Source organism: Phoca vitulina, unplaced genomic scaffold (assembly GCF_004348235.1).
Source record: "Phoca vitulina isolate PV1807 unplaced genomic scaffold, GSC_HSeal_1.0 scaffold23, whole genome shotgun sequence".
Classification (NCBI taxonomy): Eukaryota; Metazoa; Chordata; class Mammalia; order Carnivora; family Phocidae; genus Phoca; species Phoca vitulina.
In genome coordinates, this window is record NW_022589726.1 from 21169768 (window position 1) to 21194932 (window position 25165).

The following is a 25165-nucleotide window of genomic DNA, read 5'->3' on the forward strand; positions in this document are numbered from 1 at the left end:
CCCCTCGGAGAAGACCGGCGAGCGCCTGGTCCCGCTCGGGCTGACTCAGCGCAGGGGCGAGGCGTCTTTCTCTGCAGCATGGGGGTTCGCACTGAGCCTTGCAGACTCTCCTCCCCCGGAGGGACCAGAGGAGAGCTCCGGCGGGGGGTGAGCGGCTGGGGTGGGGGTTGTTTTAGAGGACGCTTTCCCCGAGGAAAAATGTAGTGGGAAAGGGGGCTGGGCTACTGGGCGGAGGTGGGGGAGGCCGGTAGTAGGCGGAGGTTGCGGCCCCTGGAGGGGCCCCAACTGTACAGGAAAGTCTAAAAGGAGATGGGGAGGGCGGTGTCGAAACAGCCTCTGGGCATCCAGGCCTTCTCAGCCTCAACTCGACCCTCATCACTGGGCCGTGCAGCTGCAGGCAGGAGCTGTCAGGAGACTGGAGGGTGGGTAGCCCTGGAAGTAGGGTTGAGACGCTCTCCGTGAGTGCCGGTGTGTGTGTGTGTGCGTGTGTGTGCGCGCGTGTGTGTGTGTGTGTGAAGGGTGTGGGAGGGAGGGGAGTAGCCCTAGGTCCTTGGTCCCGCCCCTATATTTCTATTATTTGTCACCTTTGGCCTCTGTCACGCTGCTCCAGAAGGTCAGGTTGCAAATAGAGCGGACGGGTAGGACGTCAGTCACTGGGAGAACTTCCTAAGCCCGTGCGTGTGGGTGCCTGCGAGCGGGGAGTGAGAGGGACCCAGCCTCCGCTGCCCCACCCCCTCCCGTCCCGGGGAACTGGGCTCCGCGCTGTAGGGGGCGCGGTGGCCGCAGGGACCCCCTCGGGGGAGGGGGGACGGGGGAGGGCCCGGGCGGGGCGGAGTGGTGCGGGGCCGCGGCGGCAGTCTGCAGCTCGTCTCGGCGCTGCGTCGGTGCCCCCAGCCTCGCTCTGCCAGCGCCGCTCCTCCTCCCTCCCACGATTTGCCAGCGAGCGCGGCTACCGCCCGCGCGCAGAGGAGCCGCCGGGGCCGACACAGCAATTTGTTCCCCGAGGGAAGCGGGAGGCCCAGCACCGCCACCACTCTAGAAGACACATCCACAGCCACCAGCATCGGAAAGAAAGGAGCGTCACCTGCCCCACCCCTCTCTCCAGCTGCTACAAGGGCCAAAGCCCCAGACACCTGTATTTAAATGAGCTGGTGCTTTAGGAGAAAGGGGAGGAAGGGTCCTCCTCCACAAGTCCTCTGAATCCTGGAATCCTGCTCCCAGGAAGAATGACCCCAAGGAACCTGCAGATCATGCTCCCCACGCCCACCTCCACAAGCAAGGTCAGCTCTCCCCCCAAGCCCATCAACGTGCCCTCCACTATGTTCAAACATTCTACTAGGAGAGGGTGCAGTTTAGCAGTCAGCTCACTTGGAGACCAGACAAGGCAGTGGTTGAAAGGGCCCAACTTAGTCTGACAATAGCCCTGCCACTTGCTGTCTGTGTGATTTTCCTTCTGGGGCCCCATTTTCTCCTTTGTGAAATGGGGATGGTAATACATGGTAACTACCTCAGAGGGCTGTTGGGAAGATTACATGAGTAAAGGATTTAGAACAGTGTGTGGCATTTGCATCATGTAAATGTTTGTCATCTGATTTTGAATTTCATAGGGTTCCTGGGAAATAAGCAAGGTAGATACTATTTACACTCCATTCACAAATGAGAAACAGAGGCAGAGAGAGAGAGAAAGAAAGAATGGGAGGGGGGAGGGACTTGTTCAAGGTAACCAAGTTGGTAATTGGCAGAACTAGGGTTCCAACCCTGACAGCTTTCCACCCCCAGGTCCAGAGTCGGCCTCACTCTAGCACAGCCATCTCCCACCGGGGACCCAGAACCTCAGGCTAGCTGTGCGGGCACTCACGAGGACTGTGTACCAGATCTGGGTGGCCCTGCAGTCACGCATTTAAGCGTCCAGATTTTCAGGCTTCCAGCTTGTCAGCCTAGGCTGATTTGGGTTATTAAAGACAATGGTTTAGATATTAAGACAAACCCAAAGCAGACACCTCGGGTCAGGGTGGGGGGGGGGGGGGGGGTAGATGGAATGTGAGGTGCTGCAAAGAATGATAGTTCACGTTTACTGAGCATTAACTTTGCGCCAAGTGCTGTGTTAATTAAGTGCTTTATTTGGATTAATGTTCATCATAACTCTATGAAGCATTTACTGTTATAATTGCTGATTTCCAGATGAAAAGATTGAGGCCGAGAGGTTAAATAAGATGCACCGCCTCCTCCAGCAGCTCCAGAATCAACACCTGAGTCACTGTTTTGGTGCCCTGGTCCCAAATGTACTAGAAAACATACTAACCTTTATTGAATGTTACGATCACTCTTCTTATACCAGAATGAAACTATGTTTTGGACTTTAAACCCCTTCCCCCACTGCCCTTCAAAGAATTTGTGGGAATGTGAGTATGGGATGGGGGTGTGGACACTGCCCAAGTCCTTCAGTCCCACCTGATTTAAGGTGACCTTTTGGCCCATAGGCAAGTGTTCAGGCATAGGGCCTCCTGCTCTCCTCCCTCTTCCACTTCACCTAGTCTCTCAGGTCTTCCTGCTGGACTTAGCCTAAGGCCCCCTCAGCTAACAGTAACAGATTCCTTGCCTCCTCCTTCCATGCCCGCCCCCCCACCGTACATATACAATAAGGGGTGGGGACCCACATCTAGGAGACGGACAGATGGGGGTTGGGGAGGAGCTGAGAAGTGAACAGGGGTACTGGGAGGTCAGGGAGCACAGTAAGCCCCTTTCCTCTTCCATTTCCCCAACTCTTGACTCATTGGGCCACAGTGGGGAGTCACAGGGAGGGGAAGGTTGAGGGAGCCCTGTTCAGAGACAGCTCAAAGCCATTATCAAAAAGAAGAAACTCAGGAGGCTGCGTTTTGAAGCTGCCGTGGGAGGCCTGTGGGAGTATTATCTACAAAAGGAACTAGGAGAGAGAGAAGAGCAAAGCAAGGGAAAAACCGCTCAAGACACAAAAGATGGAAAAAGCACCCCATCCCCCAAAGCGCAGGCGGAGTCAGTCACTGTGTGCAGGGGGTGAGAGCAGGTGGCTGTCGAGGAACAGAGCCCTGGGCCCCTCCCCTCTCCTCTTCCCACTTTCTCCCTCCTTTCTGGAGGTCCCCAGGTCTGTTTCCAGCCTGGCTCTGTCAGCCAATGTGGCCAGGCTCTGCTTCCAAGGCTGTGTTGAGCCGTGGGAAAATCTCAGGTTTCCAAGTCAGGCGAGTCTGGATTTGAATTCTGGGTCTGCCACTGATGACCTTGGATGGGGATAGGAGTTGGGTGGGTGTTAATCTCCAACAGCATCAGTTCCTTCGTTTGTGAAATGATCTCTCCTCAAAGGACTCTTGAGATGAGCTTAGTAGATGGTTGGGATTGTTATCAGAGTCCCCCTAAGTGCTTACCCTGGCCGTGGGTGCTGGGAATGCGGAAATGAGCTCAGGAGGAAGCCTCACAGAAGGTTCCCCATTTCCACCAAAACAAACAAACATTTTGGAAATTTTTGAGGCCTCCAGTACTTGGCCACTCCTTGGCGATCTCATTCTAGGTCATTCCTTTTCTGTTAATGGAGGATCCTAGCTAGGGTGAGTAAACCATAATACATTTTCAAACGAGGGAATCCTGGAAGATACATGGTTTTATTTACATGTACGGAAGCTGCTGTATGTCATACGGCTAATAAGTGGAGGAACCAGCTATGAATCAAGATTTGACTATGTTGACAGTTTGTTACTACTGTGCCATCTTGCTGGAGTGCTTTGTCCTATCTTTTGGCAAAAAGCCTATTCAAAGGGGACAGCATGGTCATTTTGATGAGCGTTCAGATAGTGACCTGTCGTGAGTGCCCACAGTGCCCAGCAACCCGGCCCCCGAACCACGGGGAGCTACTGCGGTTGACTGCTGACTCCCCAGCCCCGTGGGGAGGGGAGTCTACAGCAGTCCTGCCTGTGCCCGGCAACGGAGTAAGTCTGAGAAATCTCAATCTCAATCTGCATGCTCTAGCAACACCAGAAAACGGATTTGTTTGAAATCTAGTTATAGAGAAAGCCTAACTGGGTTAAGTTGAAGAGAGACATAAAAAGGAGACCTGACTTTTCCCTGAGGAATCAGAGTGGGTGGTATTTGTTCCTGCTGTTTTGACGGCAGTGAAGGGGCGGGCGGGCTGGGGAATGGTTGTGCTGGTGGCAGTGATGGTGGGTGAGTTTCCTTCCCCAGTAACATCGTCAGATAGCGTCTCCCCCTGGGTGAGGAGCAGAGCGGGTAACAAGGCGGCCTCAGCACCTGGATGGAGAGAACGTTCCCTGGCTCTCCCCTGGGCAGCCCCAGCTCCGGCCTCACTCCCGCGCACTGCTATGCTGCTGTTTACCCTGGTCAGCACCATCGGTCTCTAGCCTGCACCTCCCCGCGCCCCCCCCCCCCCCCCGAGAGCTCGGAAACGGGAGGTGACGGCGGGCTTCTCTGACGGGTATGGCAGACAGACAAGAGGGGTACGAAGCACACCGTCCTGGGGGGGTAGGCACGCAGGAGAAAAACTACAGAAGGGATAGCATAACGGAGTCATTCTTTTTTGACTTTCTTTACTAGGTCTGTCTGGCTGGAGATAGGGGAAGTCTTTCACGCTCTTTTTAACAGGGCAGGACAGACAGAAAAGCAAAGGAGTTCTGCTGAGTGGATGTTCAGCTTGTCACTGGTTAGCTCAGGCACCAGGCACGACTTCCAAGAGTTTAAAGAGCTAAGAGCTCTGTTTCCTTCACCGGCAAAGTGGCTGAGGAAAGACCTGGAACCATTTATCTTTGCCTCCGAACTCAGCATAGTGCCCAGCACACAGTAGGTGCCCCAATGTTTGAAGGAAAGAATGTGCTCAGGTGGCTAATGCAACCAGAAGTTGAGCCTGACTGACTGAACAGTCACGTTGTTCCGGCTACCAGGATTTGCTCTGGTACTCCGAACGGGCCAAACAGTGACAGCAGCTTCTTTTGGGTGACCTCCAAATATATACTGATTTGAACAACTTTTTCTCCCACGAAGTGTGCTGCCTTATAGATATAACCCCACCGGTTATATCTGTGGGATAAGAAGGTGGGTTGAACCCTATAAATCAGGCAAGACAGGTCCTCATTTTGTTAGGTCAAGTGGCAGAATTTCCAGGGGGCAGCACGTCATCACTTCACTGATCTCCGAAAGTACAGGTTCGTTCACAGACTGGTAATCATCACTGCTGGCTGGCTTCTCCAGGTCACTCCCAACCTAAAATAGGTTATCTTGCTTTTCCCCATACATACATTCGTACTCACATGACTGCACCCTGGCTTGGGATTCTGAAATACGAGGTCACCGTATCTTAAGTCACTGAACAAAGGCCTGACCATTCTTTGGTCTAGTCCTATTGTAAGCACAGGCCCCAGCCCTCAGCGCAGTGCTTCGTGCACCGTGCTCACCAGACGGGGGCTCTTTCATGCAACACTACTACCTCCTAGATCTTATTCAATGTGTCAGTCACCCCAACTAGGGTATCAGCCCCTTGAAGGGCTGTAGTTTACTTATCTTTACCTCTCCTTAGCTTCCAGCTTAGCAGCTGTACAAAGCACTCCCAAATGTTGTTGATGAAGAGTGTAAATCCATGCTTCTGTAAAAGGGCTTTTTCAATAACTATATGGCCCAACAACTCCATCCTAGGAATCTACCCTGAAGATATACTCACAAGTAAAAATTATATATGTATTATAAGATGCTCATTTCAGCAATACTTATGATAACAAAAAACTGAAAACCATCATTAGGGACTGGTTAATTATGTTAAGTTTATACAATGGGATATTATGTAGCCACAGAAAGAACAAGGTATATTTATGAATACTGACATGGAAAGAGATTTAAGTTGTATACATTCTTTTTTTTTTAATTTTTAGAATTTTATTATTTCTTTAAAGATTCTATTTATTTATTTGACAGAGAGCGACACAGCGAGAGAGGGAACACAAGCAGAGGGAGTGGGAGAGGGAGAAGCAGGCTTCCTGCTGAGCAGAGAGCCTGATGAGGGGCTCGATCCCAGGACCCTGGGATCATGACCTGAGCAGAACGCAGACGCTAAAGGACTGAGCCACCCAGGCGCCCCCCCCCTTTTTTTTAAAGGTTATTTGAGAGAGAGGGAGGGAGAGAGTAGGGGGAGGTGCAGAGGGAGAGAATCCCCAAGCAGACTTCCCGCTGAGCGAGGAGCCCAATGCGGGCCTGATCCCACAACCCATGAGATCATGTACAGAACCGAAACAAGAGTTGGAGGAGGCCCAACCAACTTAGCCAGCCAGGCACCACAACCCTGAGATCAAGAGTCACATGCTCTACAACTGAGCCAGCCCAGTGCCCCTCTTCAAGGTGGTTTTGACAAACATGAGGCCTCCCATCCACCTAGGAGGTTAAATACAGTCTTGCCTGGATACAGGGAAAGACCTCATAATCCTTCAAGGTCACTTCAATCTCTGGATTTTCTATCAAGTATAGAAAGGGAAGCAATTAATCAGAAAAGGAGGGCTTCTCCCTGACACCCAGCAGGCTGATGGTGTTGTTGGACAAATTCCCCAAAATGAGGTGATCAGCCCTTTAGAAAATGGCTTCCTTTGACTACTGTTTTCTTTACTGAAAGACACACACACACACACACACTTTCTCTCTCTCTCTCAATCTGTTCAACCAACCTGAACTCCGGCAGCTGAGCTGCAGCCGAAGAGCCAAGGGAAGCCCTGAGGCGGCTAAGTTCTGCCCCACTGCCGCTTGCAGGCCGGCCTGCAGACTCCAGAGAAGGAAAAAGCTCTGCTGTTATTCAATCATAGATGCTGGGGGTGGTGTGGGGTGGAGGGGTCTGGCCCCAGTGCCACCTGCTACATGCAGGCGCTCAATTACACCGTTACACTCGCTACGCCTGTCAAGGGGCAGGCAGGCCTCGGAGGAGAGGGGTTGCCCGGGAGAGTTGCTGGCAGCTGGGGTTTTTCTCAACTGGCAAGCTTCCTTTGGAAAGTCACCGTTCCCTATACACGAATCCTTTCCCACAAGGAACAGCTGCATTTGCTCATGCTGGCCTTTACATTTTCGTCTGGTGCCGAAGCTAGGCGGTGGACAAATGACTCAGGAATCAGCCACCCTCATTTAAGGCCTGAACAAGCTGCCCGAGTGACTTCTGCCCCACGAGGTCCAAAGAAACCCGGCTGATGAAGGCATTTGCTGTTGTGAGACAAAGGTGGGAACATTTACGCAGTTGTTTTTATTTATTCAACTATAAAGACCGCGGCAATTTTCTGATGGGTAACACCTTAGATCAACACTAATTATATTGCTATAAATGTGGTTGAGGATCAGAAGAGGATTCAGGAACAAGGGAGAACAATAACAACAAAAATCTTCAAACACTGAAACCAAGAAATACTTGTTTTTTCCTTTAATTAAATGCTACTCTCCCACCGATTTCCCTAGACTGGTCTGCAGTCTAAGGCGATAGGAAAACAAGGCTTTGGGCATTCTGAAGAGACGGCGGGTGAAGCTACGGGGCCAAGCCGGAGACTGGAACCCTGATGTGAGGGTCAATCTCAGGTACGTTCTGGGAGCGGAGGCAGATTCTCAAACGTTTTCTAGTGTTCTTTCCTTTTCACCAATTAAATGTCCCCTTCTCTGGCTAATTCAGTGCAGGACACAATCCCCTCACTGCCTTTCCTGGTCACACTGCCGTGTAGAGGGCACCTCACAGGAACGTGTGGCTTCTGCTTAGCCTGGAGAGGCAGCTGGACTAGCTCTGACCCACCTCCTCCTCCTGAGAGCCTGAACAGCAGGGAGGTGCCGAGGAAGGCCTCTTCCGGCAACTGAAAGGCCCTGTGCACCAGGAAGGGCACCACTGACCCTTGGGAAACCTGGCATCAGTGGCCTGTGATTCCGGGTGGAAATGACCAATCAGAATCAATCCATATCATTGGGAAAGGTCAAGGGAAAAAACAGCTTCCCCTCCAAAAATGGTAAAGAGGAAACGAGGAGAGAAGAAACCAAAAATATTTAGAATGGCATAAAAAGTGATATGCGTAAACTTCTTTTTGTTATTACATCTAACTATAAGTTTCCTAATAAGTCCAGTTACCAAGTTGAATTGTGTGGGATAGAGGAGAGAGGCCAACTGGAACCTCAAGAGTTCACAGCCCCAAGCTGAGAGGTCCTAGGTTTGCGCTGGGGGAGCCCCTTTTTGAATGAGGGCTTGGGTGGGCTGGGCTCCATGCTGGCTCCAGTTCCATTGGTCCCTGCAGAGTGGGCCTGGCCCCGTTCACTAATGTTTCCTGACGCCTGGGATGGAGCGCTCTGATACCTGGAACCAGATGAATACCATGAACTATTTCTGTAACGACCCATACTGTCATGTCGCCCTTGGTTCATGGGGTCATTGGACTTTTGGCCTTGTGGCCTGTAGCCTTGTGCTCGTCTGTTCCCCGGCAATACCTGAGGATAAAAGAATACAGTATTCAAAACACTCTGGCATTATGGCACCCTGTCTGTTCCAGTTCAGCTTACAGGAGTATTCTGAAAGCCTAAATTGTGGTATCCCACACTTGGGACCCAGTTATCTCTCAAGACTCCCAGAATTGTGTCAGCCAATCCAACCTAGCCACTACCCCAGAATTAAGAAATCCTTCGCTACTTTTGCCCCACCTTTCACCCCTAGGCTGTCCACTGGAGAGGAGAGTTCACTTTTCTTTAGCTGGGCACAAGAAGAAAGCTAAGAAGGAAGAAAGAACATTCTTTGGGCTGTTCCAACCCTCAATTGGGCAAGCATCTTATCACATGGCTGAACTCTGTGGATCACAAGCCATTTGTAAAGATAATGAACATCTGGAATAATAAAAGAAACATCATTATAATCTGCTTTGCTATACATCACCAGCCATAGATTAAATCCTGCTGCTGTGATATTTAGGACATCTTTCACATTACAACCCAGAAGGCTTATTACGGCACAGGGTTTTATTTTTGTCCTCCGCTTCCAGTGTAATCCCAGTTCTGCACAGCACTGCCTTGGATTGCTCTTGTGTATCTTCTTCAAATAGGAAAAGAAACTACGGATTATGCTTCAACTTCCTGGTGTTCGCCCCCCACACCAGCAGGTTCACGCTCTCTGAGATACTCCACACTGTGCTTCCAGGGAGCTGCTGCCGCCGACACTCTGCAGAGCCTGCCACTATGCTGTTCCTCCACCTCGAGATGGGGGCACGGCTCCCTGGGTGACTACTTACCAGGCAATACTACCTACAATAGCTAGGACTGCCGCCAACTTGAGAAAGTCAGCGGTCCTGGCAACAGGAAATCTAAGCTAGCTGGTGGTTTGGAACAGACGTACCAAATGCTTTCTCTGGAACTAACTGGGGCTGGAGGGATTCAAAATAGGTGTGGAATGGGCATCAAGAGAGGAAGCTAATGGACTGAGCTGTCAGCATTTAAACGGTGACAACCTGGTAACCTTTCTCTGTCACTGGCTTAGTGGGGCAGCTGGGTTACCTCCCGATGAGGCTGGAAGGGCCGGCCACTGGAGTTTGCCGTGGCTGCGGGAGTCTCTCCTGGTGCCGAACTCTTCTTGTTAGCGCCTGTAAGGCTGGGGGCAGAGGCCCAGGTGGACGAGGAAGCAGCAGAGGCGTCACACGGGCTACTCAAGGACACAGATGTAACTGAGCTGTGTCGGGATCTGGTTGAATAGCTGTTCTTTGGATGGGACACTGAATGAAAACATGAGGAGTATGTTGTCATATGATGGGTAAGGTTTTCCCTATTTCTTCATTTCACAATAAGCAACTTAAGATAAAGAACTGTCTACCTGAGTAGTTGTAAAGGTAAGCTTATAAAATGGGTAACAGGAAGCAAAATCTCCCTTCTTCCCTCTTCTTCCACTCCTTCCAAATCCTCACTGCTTTGTTTTTTGTTCAAGTTTTTATTTAAATTCCAGTTAGTGAATCCCCATTGCTTTGTAAAGGAACGCTCAGAGACAGGAGAACAGTGTAAGAGCAGAGTAATCGTTCCCCCACCAACTAATGACTTCTCAGCATTTCCTACTAAACTCCTGGTTATGGCTCCAGCAGCTGACTAAGCCTAGGAACAATAGTATGGGCCATATGCTCAGTTTCCTATGCGGGAACATTCTGAAGTACTGACTTCACAAAGAAAGAAAAAGGTAAATAAAAAGCTAAATCCTTTTCTAAAAAAATTTGTATGATGCAAGATATAAATAATCAAGATTAGTTAAACATGAACAGAACTAGTCTTTATAACAAACATGTATCTTCCCAAGGTTCTTTCTGCAAAAATAATCCCAAATTCAAAATACCAATGTAACTGAAAAATATGAATATTTTCACTTCAAATTTTGTCAGAATTCAATGACTTAAAACTACCTCTTACATTTTTTTTTTCTTGGTTTTAAGCCTGGACTGATGCTGAGTTCACAATCACTGCTCTAGGTCCAACCTTTCACTTTTCTACTGACACAGAAAGAATAAAGGAGCTGAGCTCAATGTTTGCTGATGTGTCCCTATAAGCTCTCAAGTTAGGGGAGGGCTCCCCCTACCCTTACAGCCATTATTTAAGCACCTATTCTGTGCCAGACCAGGCAGATATTGTTATCTCCACTTGGGAGAGGAGTGAAATGAAGCTCTAGAGGTTAATGTAAAGGGAACGATTCAAACTTGGTCTGACTCCAGAGCCCCTCAACATTGCAAATTTAGAGAGCTGGAAAACACCCATCTTCTGAGCTCAAAGACTCTGCATCCGGTGACTTCTTAGGTATCTCAGAATTACTTTTCACAAAAACAAGCAAACCAAAACCCAAGAGGCACTAAAGACAAATCAGTGGAGAAGCCACAACTTCAGTCTCTGATGAGCAGGGTCTTCTCATCACCATCTCTAGTACCCAGAATCTCTCACCATCTTACCTTGTCCAAATGACTCAATGTCCTTCTTTAGGGTCTCTACGTCACAGGTGAACCGGGCTACTCGTCCCAGATCCTCATCATATTTACGCTCACTGACAAAGTGCTGGGGAAAGGACAAAGGAAAGCCTCCGGGTGAGACAAGCAGTAAGACAAGCAGAAACCGCAGCTTGCTATATAGAGATGAAACAGAATTATTTCCTGCTGCCTTTTTTTTACTGCTTCAAATTTTGCAAAATGGCCATCATATTACCTATGCTGGGTGACTGACAAAATCCAGTCATTTTCTTAAGGCCCAAAAAGAAATCTACTGGGGAGCTTTATGAAATGCTCCATGATGGCCAAAGCCCATTAGGTATAATCAAGAGAAATAAATTGTAGAGATAGAAGAAAAAGTTTATAGTAGAGGGCCATCTTTCCACTGTTGGCTACTCTCCACATTGTTCCATTTTATACAGAGGCAGCAAAAATGCTCATAAGTTACAACAATGATACCATGTAAACAGATGGCTTGGTGTTCTTTAATAGGAACTTCCTTAGGAAACCCACTTCATCCCTTTATGAAGTAGGATTTGTTATAGTCCTCAAAATGGGGACAACTTCCTGAGATGGAAAATCATTCATGTGAAAAGCCAACCTTGCAAATGAGAAGGGTTTGTGCTGCAAGTAATTTAATCCTTTTGAGCAGACTGAGCTGAAAAGTAATCAACCCCTTGGGTCAAAACTAACTAGAGACTGTGGGACAAGAAACATGTCAGGAATAAAGTGCTTCTGGGGGTGTCTTTCAGTAAACAATCTCCAAGGTAGCCTGGGATCTTTTTTTTTTTTTTTTTCCAGATGAAAAGGAGGTGAAAAAGACAAGTTAAAGGCCTAGATATAATTTACAAGAACTAAACTCCTCAGAGCAGCCCTCTGGCAGGTGGTCTAATTCAACTCTGGATTTTCAAGGGGTATAATCAAATGCATCAGATTCCTTGGGATGGATCTAGAAGCAGTAAATGGGAAAGGAGACATCAAAATTCCCTCTGAGCCTTGAAGTCCTAAAGCTTCAGAGTACACTGTGGCTTAGGAAACATGAACCTCTGTGACATAAAGCCTTCAGACATGTAATATCAGTCGGAGAGTAATTCTGAAACAAATTCTAGGGTTTGTTGAGCCAGAGACATAACAGGAATGACAGAAATAAAATGATCTGGAAATAAGACATTTAAATTGCACCGCACCCACTTCAGTACACTGAAAATGTGGAGAGAAACAGATCCTTAGTCAGCCTGCAGAAATATTTCTAGCAGCTTTTTAACCACGTGGGAAGGAGAACAGATGAAGCCTGTGAGAGCCAGAACTCTCATCTAATTCCAAAGGGGTTTCCGGCTTCTCCCGGATAGTTGAATGAGACTGACTGGCATCAATGTGAAGATGACTTTCTATAATTTTTAGTAATATAGTTCTAGTTAATCAGAAATGGTAATTTCATATTGGCATTGTCTTGCTATTTCACCCCAATAGAGTTTAAGGGGGAAGGAATGAAAGACTGGCTCAGAATGGTGACAAGGATACCTGGAAGGGCTTATTTGATCTTCCACCTGTTTTCACTTTACAAAGACTGTGAAACAGCCTCTGCAGCCAGTGCCCCTCTTAAAGATGGCAGAAAGTCTCGTGTGTTCCAGAAGAGCAGAGGTTAAGGGCTTAGGAAGAGGGTCGACCAACTCCCCTTGTTCCCACAGCTCACAGGTTATCATTTAGAAAGCCAATGTCTACCATTACCCACAAACACCTCAACCTCTTTCAGGTTTCCACCCTTAGTCTCAGAAACACTTGCTCTTTATATAAGAATTCAAAATGTATGAGTGTTGAACCTCGGTCATTGTTATAAACAGATTACAATATAATCAAACTGCTCATTTTTCTTATAAAATCAGAATCAGGGGCACCTGGGTGGCTCAGTTAGTTAAGCATCTGCCTTCGGCTCAGGTCATGATCCCAGGGTCCTGGGATCGAGCCCCGCATCGGGCTCCTTGCTCATCAGGAAGCCTGCTTCTCCCTCTGCCTCTGCCTGCCATTTCCCCTGCTTGTGCTCTCTCTCTCTAATAAATAAATAAAATCTTTAAAAAAAAATCAGAATCAACCAACCAACTATTTAAATATTTACTGATGGGGCGCCTGGGTGCCTCAGTTGGTTAAGTGACTGCCTTCGGCTCAGGTCATGATCTCAGGGTCCTGGGATTGAGCCCCGCATCAGGCTCCCTGCTCGGTGGGAAGCCTGCTTCTCCCTCTCCCACTCCCCCTGCTTATGTTCCCTCTCTCGCTGTCTCTCTCTCTGTCAAATAAATAAATAAAATCTTTAAAAAATATATATATTTACTGATTATCTACTATGTGCCAAGGCACTATGCTAGGTGCTGGAGATGCGCCAGTTCCTGCCATTGTAAAGTTCATCATCTAGCTGAGAAGACAGATCAGTCAGATGAACACAAAATGATAACTATGCTAGGAAGGCACAAAATAGGGAATATGACAGGAAAGTCAGGAAGCATGAGTAGGTCCTGGTTATCTGTGTGCTGGGAGTGGGTGGGGGGTGTGTTTTGTACAGACTGAAAAGCATATGCAGTAGCCCTCTAGCAGGAGGGAACAGAATATGTTTGTGGAAAGGAGAAGCTAAGATGGCCAGAGTATAGAGAACAAGGGGGAACAGGTGTGAAATGAGATGATGGCAGAGCCAGACCCTGCAGAGCCCTATAGGCCATGTTAAGGATTATAGTCTTTATCCTAAAAGCAATGGAAGGTTTGAAGCGAGGTGCGAGGAACAGAGGGCTGGGGAAGGTGGGGCAGTGGCAAAGTGGCTGGGTGGAATCAGTTAAGAGGCCATAACAGAAGGCCAAATGAGAGATAACAGTGGCTTGACCATGACGGTGGTGGTGGAGATGAGGAGAAAAGGTCAGAGCTGAGATTTGGTAGGAGGTCAAATGGACAGGGTCTGCTGATAGATTTAATGTGGGAAAGGAGAAATTTTCTAAGGTTTCCAGGTTGGACACCTGGGTAGATGACAGTACCGCTTCCAGAGAAAGGGAACATGGAAGAGGGCCAGATTTGAAAAGGGAAGATCCTGAGTTCAATATATGAGACATGGCCATGAATTATGGAGATCTGCTGCTTCAGTCCCCGAGGGTAAAAGAAAGGCAGAAAGGAGAAGAAAGTTTTACCTTGATATCAGCTCTGAGCTCAACCAATTGCTCCTCTGACATTCGAACAGCCACATCAGTCATCTTCTTTAGAAGTTCGGCTTTCTTTTGTCGGCTGAGCAAAATTTCCACTGTGGAGGAAAGGAGAGTATGACTCTTATGTTCTGCTAAGTAGGATAAAGAAGAATTGGAAATATGGGCCTTGCAGTATGTATTTGGACAGCCAAAGGCTTAGCTGCCCACCCATCCAGAAAATGAAAATACCAAAGGTCCAGTTTCCACCTTCTTGAGGGACTCTGAAGGCAGTTAAATGGTAAACACTTTTTATGAATCATAAAGACTCATATATCATTTGTCATTTCTCTTTCTCCTCTTCCCAGTCAAAAAAAAATTCTTTTAATCAAGAAACCTATGAATTAAAACAGAAATATGTACCCAGGGTAAAAAAAATTCACCTAGAATAAATGGGTATAAGATGAAAAGTAAAAGTGTCCCTCCTACTTCTAACTTTGTAGTTGCCTCAATAGAAACCAATGTTAACAATTTCGTATGGATTCTTCCAGATGTATTCTAGGCACACACAGCAAATCTTTCTCCCTTTTCCCCCTCTTCATGGATGGGAGTATATCATACACATGGTCCTTTCCTTTACCTTAGCTATTTTTACTTAACATATCTCAAAGTTCATTCGCTATTAATATGCTGGATCTCCCTCACTGGTTAACAGCCACTGTATTCTACTATGTGGCTACACTATCATTATTTACCAAGTCCCCTAATGGTGGATATTTAGATTGTTTACAGCCTTGTAAGAAGTATATTCTTTGGCATGCTCTTGGATATATAACTCAGATATGGCCATGGAGGACAAGAGACAATACAGGGGAAAAAATTCTCTCAGAGTAGAGAACCAGGGGCTATGTAAGGATGTGAGCAAAATAAATCCTCCAAGGAAGCAGAACTAGGAGCTGCCATATGAACAAAGGAACTTTCTCTATTAGAAGGGCAGGGACTCTGCTATTCCTGTCCAGTAAGATTGGATCACTGCTTTTCCAGGTGGGAATTTTTTACTATAATTATCCTCTTCTTTCTCTATCTGTATAACATTGGAGGAGGGGGAATTTAACTTGTCTTTTAACTTATGGGACCCCAGACCACAACATGCCATATTCAGACCTGTTGAAAGATCTGAAATTACCCAGCAGTCCTGGACTTTCAGCTGAATATTCTAACTAGATGAGTCTTTGGAGGTGTTGCCACTGAGGAGGAGATGAGTGTGTTCCCATTTTTTAAAAAAAGAAGGATGTCGGGTAGTTGAGGGGTGGACTGTAGCAAAGACCGTTAGCCACTGCATATCCATTCTCCTCTTCTTCCTACTGCAAGTCCAATGTTTTGGGTACCAATCTGCTTAGGTAAAAATCTACATTTCTTGGCTTTGCTACAGATAAGATAATTGTGTTATCACATGACTTGGTTATGTTATCACATGGTTTGGTCACTGAGATCTAAGCAGAACTCACGGGGCGGGGTTTACAGGACAACTCTTTAAAGAAGCCTTAGCCAGCAGGTAACATTTTGCCTCCCCTCGACTGGAGCCTTAGGAGGTATCTTTTGACCATAAGCACACTCTAAGGATGGCTGGGTACAAAGACAAAGAAGTCTGGGTCCCTCGTGTCATTTTGGAGATGTCTTGTCTTGCCAGCCCTGATCACTTACCTCCGGACCTTTCATTTCATGAGAGAAAAATAAACTAACATTTATTTAGGCCACTCTGTTGCATGCAGTCAAACTCAGTTCCTAACTGTTATACATAGAATCCTGTAACCTACTTAGAAATTAGCCAAATTTGTGTTAGAAAATAAATAGAATTTTCCAAGAGCTACATCAGGTATTCCAGAGAGCTGAATGTCTTCAGCAGTTTTACTGAGCATGACTGCCACCTGTATGCCACCCATGGGGTACCCCTATTCACGGCAAGTTAATCAGGAAGAACTTTCCCAATAAGTGAGGAATGTGCCTACAAAAGTTTCTTGACACCAAGGCCCAACAGTTACAAATGATCTACCTGATCTGGCTCCCAAGATAAAACCTGTCTGCCAAATTCACTTGCTTCTCAGCTCCCACACTCTAGGATTCTAAGACAAAAGCACAGATCTCAACATGGAGGAAATGTGTCAAGTCAAGATCTCCACACATATCAGAGGACCTAATTACATAACTTGGGACCAGTAACAGTTTTTCCAAAGGACTAGTTTCTTCGTTTACTAAATGAAAACAAAAATAGGAAAACCCAATTATCTCATAAGGTTAATGTGAAGATCATAGATGAATGAGTGAAAAAACTCTAAACTGTGAAGTACTGTGAACATATAAATTAATAAAATTATTATGTGTAAAAAAGAAAAAGAAGCACATTCTTGAAAGTATTGATAAATGAGTAATTACATTTAGTGACATTGAGAACGAGGATTTTTTTTTTTTTTTTTTTTTTTTTAAAGATTTTATTTATTTATTTGACAGAGAGAGACACAGCGAGAGAGGGAACACAAGCAGGGGGAGTGGGAGAGGGAGAAGCAGGCTTCCCGCAGAGCAGGGAGCCCGATGTGGGGCTCGATCCCAGGACCCTGGGATCATGACCTGAGCCGAAGGCAGACGCCTAACGACTGAGCCACCCAGGCACCCCGAGGATTTTTTTTTTTAAAGATTTTATTTATTCACTTGAGAAAGTGCGAGAGAGCGAGACAGAGTGAGAGAGGTGAGGAGCAGAGGGAGAAGCAGGCTCCCTCCTCAGCAGGGAACCCGATGCGGGGCTTGATCCTGGGACTTTGGGATCACGACCTGAGCCGAAGGCAGCTGCTTAACCAACTGAGCCACCCAGGCGCCCTGAGAACGAGGATTTTTAAAGGTGACGCGTAGGAGACTGGTGAGGGGACAGGAATCAGGTGTGCAGAGTCTTCTAGGGCACAGGAAGAAAAGGTTCCTGTTTGTCCTCATGGTCGTGGGGAGCTGGTGGGAGGGTTTCAAACAGGAGGGAGATGGTCCGGGAGGAATGTGTAGGGGAAAGAGTGGAGGCTTGAGGGCGGAACTTCAGGAGATGGAGGAGGGCTGGTCAGAGAAACAAGAAGACTAGGGAGAGTGGGCTTAGAAACCCCGAGGGAGCACGGTCATCAGTGCAGCCAGAAGGCTCTGGATGGCCTAGTGGAGCAGCCGCACTGCCCAGGCAGGATGAGCCCATCGAAGCAGGGCGGGCTGCAGGGGAAGGGGCTCCGTGGGCAGGAGCGTAACTTGTGGAAGAGGACTGTGCTATCACTGCAGAGGCTGAAGATCCAAGAGTGTGTAAGGGGACACTTGGATTTAACTCCACCCCAGCCTGCTGTATACCAAAGCAGAAAATCGGAGTGACAAAGTTTATATAATTAATTTGATCAGTGTGGTTGTCCCAGCTGCCCCTAACCAAAGACTCTGTCGTACTAAGTGTCTGTGGAAGGGCACTGCAACAATAACTGTTTCTTGGGGCGCCTGGGTGGCTCAGTCAGTGAAGCGTCTGCTTTCGGCTCAGGTCATGATCTCAGGGTCCTGGGATGGAGCCCCACATCAGGCTCCCTGCTTGGTGAGGAGCCTGCTTCTCCCTCTGCCTCTGCCTGCCACTCCCCCTGCTTGTGCTCTCTCTCTCTGTGTCAAACAAATAAAAATCTTAAAAAAAAAAAAAGAGAACCAGGATTTTTAGCATGAGAGAAAGGAGATACAGATATACAATTGATGAAATTAAGTAAAACTCTGTAGCTCTTAATTTGATAAAAAAAGATTGGTCACGAATTGATAATTAGTTGAAATTGGATGAGGGCAGTTAATTATATTAGCCTATCTATTTGAAATATGTTTGGAATTTTCTATAAAATTTGTTTTTAAAAAGCACCTTCTCAAAAGTAAGGACTATGTCTTCTCACTAGTTTTATTTTATCTGAAACTTCATCTTCAAAATAGAACACATAGGTACATGAATGGATCGAAATTGTCACATTTAGACATTTCAGGATATACCACTCGATTTAAATGAAATCTCACCTCTGAAAAACAGTGGAGAGTACCTGTTCAACATTTCAGGTCAAAACTGAACTCAGCTCTGTGTCTCCTCTGGCCCATGACCATAAACACAAATGATTTAATTGTGAGTTATCATCTCAACCCATTTCCATTCTTACCAGTTTGAGAGCAGGTTAAAAGAAACAACCCTCCTAATTACAAACCTAGCATTCAACACATGAAGGTAAAACCCACTGTTGAAAAGCCCCCAATCGATGCCACTGTAGAAGCTGCAACTGACATGCCCTTCTTTCCATACAGCTGTGTATCTTTTACCTGACCTTTAACAGAAAGGACAAAAAACATATCTGGTTCTTTGCTACAAAAACCCCACAAATTACCCAAGTTAGACTCTATTCTTCCCGAATCTTTTAGTAGGCTTTCAAGGAACCCTAGTCATGATATCCTGAAACCTAATTTCATTGAATTCCCCTACCTAATGATCACAGACACTGAGTGAAGACTGTTCTAAAACCGAGAAAACAAAGAAAGTTCGGAGACAGGTAATGACAGGAATGTTTACACTAACATGCAGGTAACCTGGTCAAGTCTCCTCTGACTATGCCAAACATTTTTTGCCAAGTAGAAAAAAACCCGATGGAATTGTTCAATCACTGGAAGCTAAAAACAAAATAAAACAAAACGCAGGCACCTGCAAGGATACTTTATCTTCTTAAGTTGATGCTGTGCGGCAGAAACCACGAAGTACCCCTTAGACACTGGATTTTACATTCAAAATATTAAAATTAAAAAATATTAAAAAACAGGTTCTTGTAAAGTTGCTTCACCTGAAAGGATTCATATGCCAGGGCAGTACAACTGCTCAAGATTGTTTAAATAAATATATAAACTCTTCTGGTGGCATTTATATTGAGCTTTTGTTATGAGGGTCAAAAGGCAGATACGTACTAACTGGTAACAGCTTTAACTACAGATCAGTCTTACTTGCTTCAGCTTTCACTTTGTCCATTTCAGCAAGCAACGCCACTTCTCGATCCATTAAACTAGGAAAAGATGACAAAGGGAAGAAGGTTTGTCAGAAACTCAAACAGAAATAGCACATTGTTAACAGTAGAAAGAGACTTATGAGTTTGTTCACTAAAAGCATACTACAAAGTAAACCCTGTGTGGACCACATAAAAATTCTGTCTCGCCCTAAGCAAAGAATATTTTAAGGATTCCAATAAATAGACCTAATTTCCTTTTATCTCTCTGTATTACAGTAAACCACTAGCTGAAGACCGAGAATTGAGAACCAGTAGGTGGCAGTAGCAAGCTACAGAACAATTCTCACTAAATTGGTGTTAAAGCAAAAGTCCTTATGGAAGTTACATATTTCCACATTCGTGCTCACATATTTTTTATTTTGTTCTATAAAATTGGACAGCTTTGCTTCTAATATATTTTACAAGGCAATACCCCTTCTAGGGCATGGTAAATTTATTCACAATAAGAATCTGTATATTCTCAACATTTTACCACAGTTGTGCCAAGTCACTGGCACTTGAGTCTATTTTTTTAAAGTTCTTCTTAAATTCCAGTGAGTTAGCATACAATGTAATATTAGTTGCAGGTGTACAATATAGTGATTCAACACTTCCGTACATCACCCAGTGCTCATTATGAGTGCCCTCCTTCATCCTCATCACCCATTTAGCCACCCCCTCTCCTCCCCATCTCCCCTCTGGTAACCATTAGTTTGTTCTCTATAGTTAAGAGTGTGTTTCTGAGTGTGCCTCTCTCTCCCTCTATTTTTTCCCTTTGCTCATTTGTTTTGTTTCTGGTGCTTTAGTCTTTAGAAGACAAAGTAATTAAAAGATATATATACATTGTGCTGGTTTCAGGTAAACATTTAACAGTAATCCAGAAAAGAGGAAATCAAAGGTTTCTGGTAGGTTTTTTACAGAAAAAGAATATTAAATGGGTAATTAGAATTTTCTCCACTGCAAATGTAAATGGTTTGTAGGCACATAAAGCTTTCTATGTCTTTATAAAAGAGCCCACCACCTTCAACATATAGAGAGGCAATAGTCTGCCCTAGTCTTCAACCAAGTAATTTTCCTTACCATATAGGTTTTATCAGTGGTGAAAAAAAATCTAAAATTTTAATACCTACATAGACATGAAATGTTCCAACTCTCTTCAAATTTGCTATTCATTCTGATTTCTCCTTTTGAATAGGAATATATCTATAGGGTTAACAAAAGTTGTATTCTTGTTTCTGATTGTAAAACTAATCACACACATACATAAACACACATACATATATATAAACATATACATATATATGAATACTGATTCAACTTAGCTCAATATGCAGTGATGTTAGCACAAAGTAGTTAATACAGAGACTACAGTGTGAGGCATACAAAAAAAGGATAAGGCGGGATCATCCCCTCAAGGAGCAAAATCCTTTATAGTGAAGTGCCAGAGAACATAGGTTTGATCATCATTACGCATGATGTTAATAAACAGACTTGTAATGAAACAGGTTTGGTGGGCATATTAATCCAAAAGCACCAGCCTGGAGAGAAGATGCAACTATTGTAGGATAGCAATACTCTGCTAAGAAAGCACTTCCCACACCTTGGCAATATTTTGCTCCAAGAACGCTAGCAGCATTTGGAATACCTAAAAGCAGAACAAAAGCACAACTGAGACAGGAGTTGCCAGGCCTCAATTTTGACACCACTTCTTTTCTGTTGCTGAATCACCTTAAGATGCAGACACTGTGTCCACCAGATGACAAATATGTCTCTGGCAAAGCTTGTAAAATATTTATTAAAAGATTTCAGCAAACAAGTAAGCTTTCTGCAGCTTACAATCTTTATTATGAAAAAGTAGAATGTCATGTGACACATTTAGCAAGAAAAAAGTTCTGCACCGTCACAATCAGACTTTTCTGTGGCAGTAGGAGCTAGGAAGTACATCAGTGTTGGCTTTTTTTTCCCCTGCAGGAATGACTAGTATCCATTTAAATAAACTCTGTTTTTCAACTGACTCACTGGTGATCATAAGAAATTCAGAGGCAGTTGCATGAACAACCATCCGACCACGCCATTAAAAAAAGTTTAACTTTTTCATGCCAAAACCCCCCACTGAAAAGGAGTAAGCGTTTCTATTCCTTGTTTGTTGTTTGTAATGTCTTGCCATCTATTGATAACATTTATTGAGAGGTCCTGTGATGTCAGCCAAGAATTAAACAGAGAAATCTACTCATTAACTCAGGCTGTTGGGATACTTTCTCAGAAAAAACACTGATGAAAATTCCAATTTTCCTTGAAATTTTCACAAGTCTTTAAAATATAAAAATGAATCAATGTTAAAATATAAATGCCTGACAGTTAGCTTTTCTGATTGAATGTAAGCGCCTGACATTAAAGCTTTTGATTGCCAAGACCTCCATTTCAAAGACATCTCAAATAAACAGACCGCCAGCTATACAACACAGCCAGGCTGCCCCACACATGAAGCTCCTCTTTTAGAAAGCCCTGGATGACCCACAAAACCTGAGTGGCCCTACTTTTCCCTTCCCACTCTTTAAATCTTGCTCTTATATTTTAAATTCACCAATAAAGAGTGAACCCACAAAAACTTAGGCAACCCACTGTCAACCCCAATCTGTGCTCTGTTTTAGCACACCTCGCCATGTGGCCCTGGGCATGCCATGCACCCTCTAGGACATGTAAGTAATAAACCTTGTGTTTTTTTTCAAAGTTCCCTGATGGCTGTTGCTGAGGTGTGTCTTGCAATCATAAGAACCACCAGGGCTGATCCAGTCACAATACTAGCTCAAATACGGGCTCATCACAAGTAATGTGGGACCCAGGTGAGTGCCCCCCCCAGGCATTCCTAGCTGACAGCATCACCACAGATAGGCTGAGACTGACACAAAACAATATAATAACAACTTTATTTTTTTTATTTTTTTATTTTTTTAAAAGATTTTATTTATTTATTTGACAGAGAGAGACACAGCGAGAGAGGGAACACAAGCAGGGGGAGTGGGAGAGGGAGAAGCAGGCCTCCCGCGGAGCAGGGAGCCCGATGCGGGGCTCGATCCCAGGACCCTGGGATCACGACCTGAGCCGAAGGCAGACGCTTAACAACTGAGCCACCCAGGTGCCCCTATAATAACAACTTTATTAAAAGTACATCACAAAATGTATTGCAATTGTGTAGAATGACCATGTTTTTAGGTCATCCAGGCTAAAGCACTTAGAGGTGACATGTCATGATGTCTGCAACTTCCAAATGGTTCCACAAAAACACAACATACACACACACACACACACAGTACTATCCTTTCATCTTTTTTGTATCTTTGAAAGTTTTCATAATAAAAAGTTGGGGAGGGGGTGCCTGGGTGGCTCAGTTGGTTAAGCGTCTGCCTTCGACTCAGATCATGATCCCAGGGTCCTGGTTGGCTCCCTGCTCAGTAGGGAGCCTGCTTCTCCCTCTCACTCTGTGGCTCCCCCTGCTTGTGCTTTCTCACAAGCTCTTTCTCTGTCTCTGTCAAATAAATAAATAAAATCTTAAAAAAAAAAAGTTGGGGAAATATGTACATCACCAAATAAACAGAGAAGGTGGGAAGAGTTCAAAAGTGGAAAATATGTTAAGCATAAAGAAAAATAGCAGAGGCTTTTTTTTTTTTTAAAGAATTAAAAACTATAGTTTATTGTAATACAGCTTTCTAACAATGTGGAAACTTAAGCTCAAGTTTTTCATCTGTTCCTAAGCTAAACGGTAGTCCCTGAATAGATCTGTGGCCAAGAGATTCAAAAGTACCTGTGGTTTGAGGTAACAGTTTTAGAGGCTATAACTGCAAGCAATGAGTCCTCTCAGAGAGTGATGAAAGGCTCACTCAGAAGGTCAGACTTTCTGTTACCTTGCTCCTGCCAATACATGAGGGCACTAAGTTTGCAACTGTTCTCTCAAGGTTCTCCTGAATGGAAACACACCACAATCAACATCTGATACACTGGATTCTGAAACTGCTAATGAAATTCAGCTAAATACGGCTGGAACTTTATTTAGAAAGACAGTAGGTCTTATTAAGCCCGAGCCTCATAACAGTGTAGAGAACAACTTCCATATCTTTTCTTCAATCATGAAAAATGGTTTTAGATGATTTGTCACTGTCACTAAGGGAAAAAGATTGGTAAATGTCTGAAGTTCTGTATCTCCTTCCCTCCTTACCAAGACTTTTTACTATCTTCCCATTTGCTCAATTTATTCTAAAGCTTTTATGTAATTTATTTAGTTGCTCAGAATAGTTTTTCCTGTAGTATTACCATTCATATCTCTCAGATATATTGTATGTCCATCATTTGAAGCAAACCCTTTGATTAATATATTTAACATGTAGGGGCGCCTGGGTGGCTCAGTTGGTTAAGCGACTGCCTTCGGCTCAGGTCATGATCCTGGAGTCCCGGGATCGAGTCCCGCATCGGGCTCCCTGCTCGGCAGGGAGTCTGCTTCTCCCTCTGACCCTCCTCCCTCTCATGCTCTCTGTCTCTCATTCTCTCTCTCTCAAATAAATAAATAAAATCTTTAAAAAAAAAAAAAAAAAAATATATATATATATATATATTTAACATGTAGATTACTGATTCTAGCTATTGCCTTTGGTATTCCTTGGTACCAAAAAATTGTTAACTATCATTTGCTTATAGTTGTTACATTAGAAAACAATGTTATAATGGAAACACATCTCTGGCAATTCCACAGCTAATTATTTTAAGGGACAATACTCTAAACCACTCAATAATGTTCGAAAACATTTGTACTTGATTATATTTGCTGAAAACCTGAAACTTGTTTATTCTAACTCCACTAGCCAATCAAAGCAGAAGTCAAAGCAAACACCTTTATTTCTCCGAAGACACTTCCCTCTTCTCATAAAAACAATTGAGAGAACTGTCAGTAGTTTTTATTAGCAGAAAATTAATTGTTTCATAGGTTTTGTAGAACCCCATACTCCCAAGCACTGGCCTTGGTGGAGTATGGTACACACATGTAGGCTCAAAACAAAAACAAAAAATCCCAGCTAAGTAGCCAGGTCATCATACTGAGTTGAACAAAAGAGGTAAAATTAACTGAAAGAACTACCTTACTAAATCAAATTTGGATCTTGTGAAAGTTTTGGTGGGTTCCTCTTTGTCTGGAGTCCTTTACAAAGCATGTAGACATGCGATTTCATATTTCAACAGTCTGAAGTAGTTTTAAGAAGTTAGGATGTGAATATAAGCTGTTCGTTTGGAACAGGACCTCAATGGATAACTTTTCTTTCTCCTCTTTTCCAGTGGTAAAAAGTGTCTCAATTCTAAAGTAATACTACAGACCATATAACTCGATGATATTTTACAATATATTTAGGAAAAAAAGAACCAGTAGCAAACCAGATTACCAAGGAGTTTATTGTTCAAGTTTCTGGCTGGTAAGGAAAAATGGTTAGAGTGTTAAGCCATCTAGCCAGTAGCTGACTAAATCCTCATGTGAAACAGTATGGTTGTATGTTTTTTTTTAAATCCTCTCTCAAATTATTATAGCAATGTCTAAAGGGAGACACGTATAGCCTAGGAAGGCAAAGACTGAAAAATAAAGGCAAACAGAGATACCTGGGAAGACACAGAAAAAGGAAGCAGGGTATAGTAGAAAAGTGTCATTTAATACCAAGTATGACTTTGGGCTGATTATTTTTTTCTGTGCCCATCTTTTCTCATCTACAAAGTGAGCATAATACTATAAGTGATATTGTTATACAGATTAGAGATATGTGCATAAAAGCTTCTGACATACAATAACGGCTCAATAAATGGCAGCAGCAACTATTAGTCTAATTTCTGTACTCATCTTGATTCCTCAGTTTCAGCAGAATATCTACTCAGTAAAATGCTTTCATATTAACTCTGGTAAATCACTATACTTTCCAGATCCATTGCCTAGAAATTCTTAAATGAACAT

General features: G+C 44.6%; 1 protein-coding gene across 2 annotated transcripts in view; it reads right to left on the minus strand.

Moving 5' to 3' along the window:
• Positions 1-6200: 6200 nt before the first annotated feature.
• The window catches only part of SPATS2 (spermatogenesis associated serine rich 2), a 139317-nt gene continuing 120352 nt past the window's right edge, over positions 6201-25165 (minus strand). For both annotated transcript variants that reach the window (XM_032420435.1, XM_032420436.1), the window contains 5 exons: positions 19145-19203; positions 14138-14247; positions 10941-11043; positions 9517-9731; positions 6201-8463 (listed from right to left, as the gene is read on the minus strand). In XM_032420435.1, coding sequence (XP_032276326.1) covers positions 8155-8463; positions 9517-9731; positions 10941-11043; positions 14138-14247; positions 19145-19203 — 796 coding nt within the window. In that variant the 3' untranslated portion in view covers positions 6201-8154. The remainder of the gene's footprint in view (positions 8464-9516; positions 9732-10940; positions 11044-14137; positions 14248-19144; positions 19204-25165) is intronic.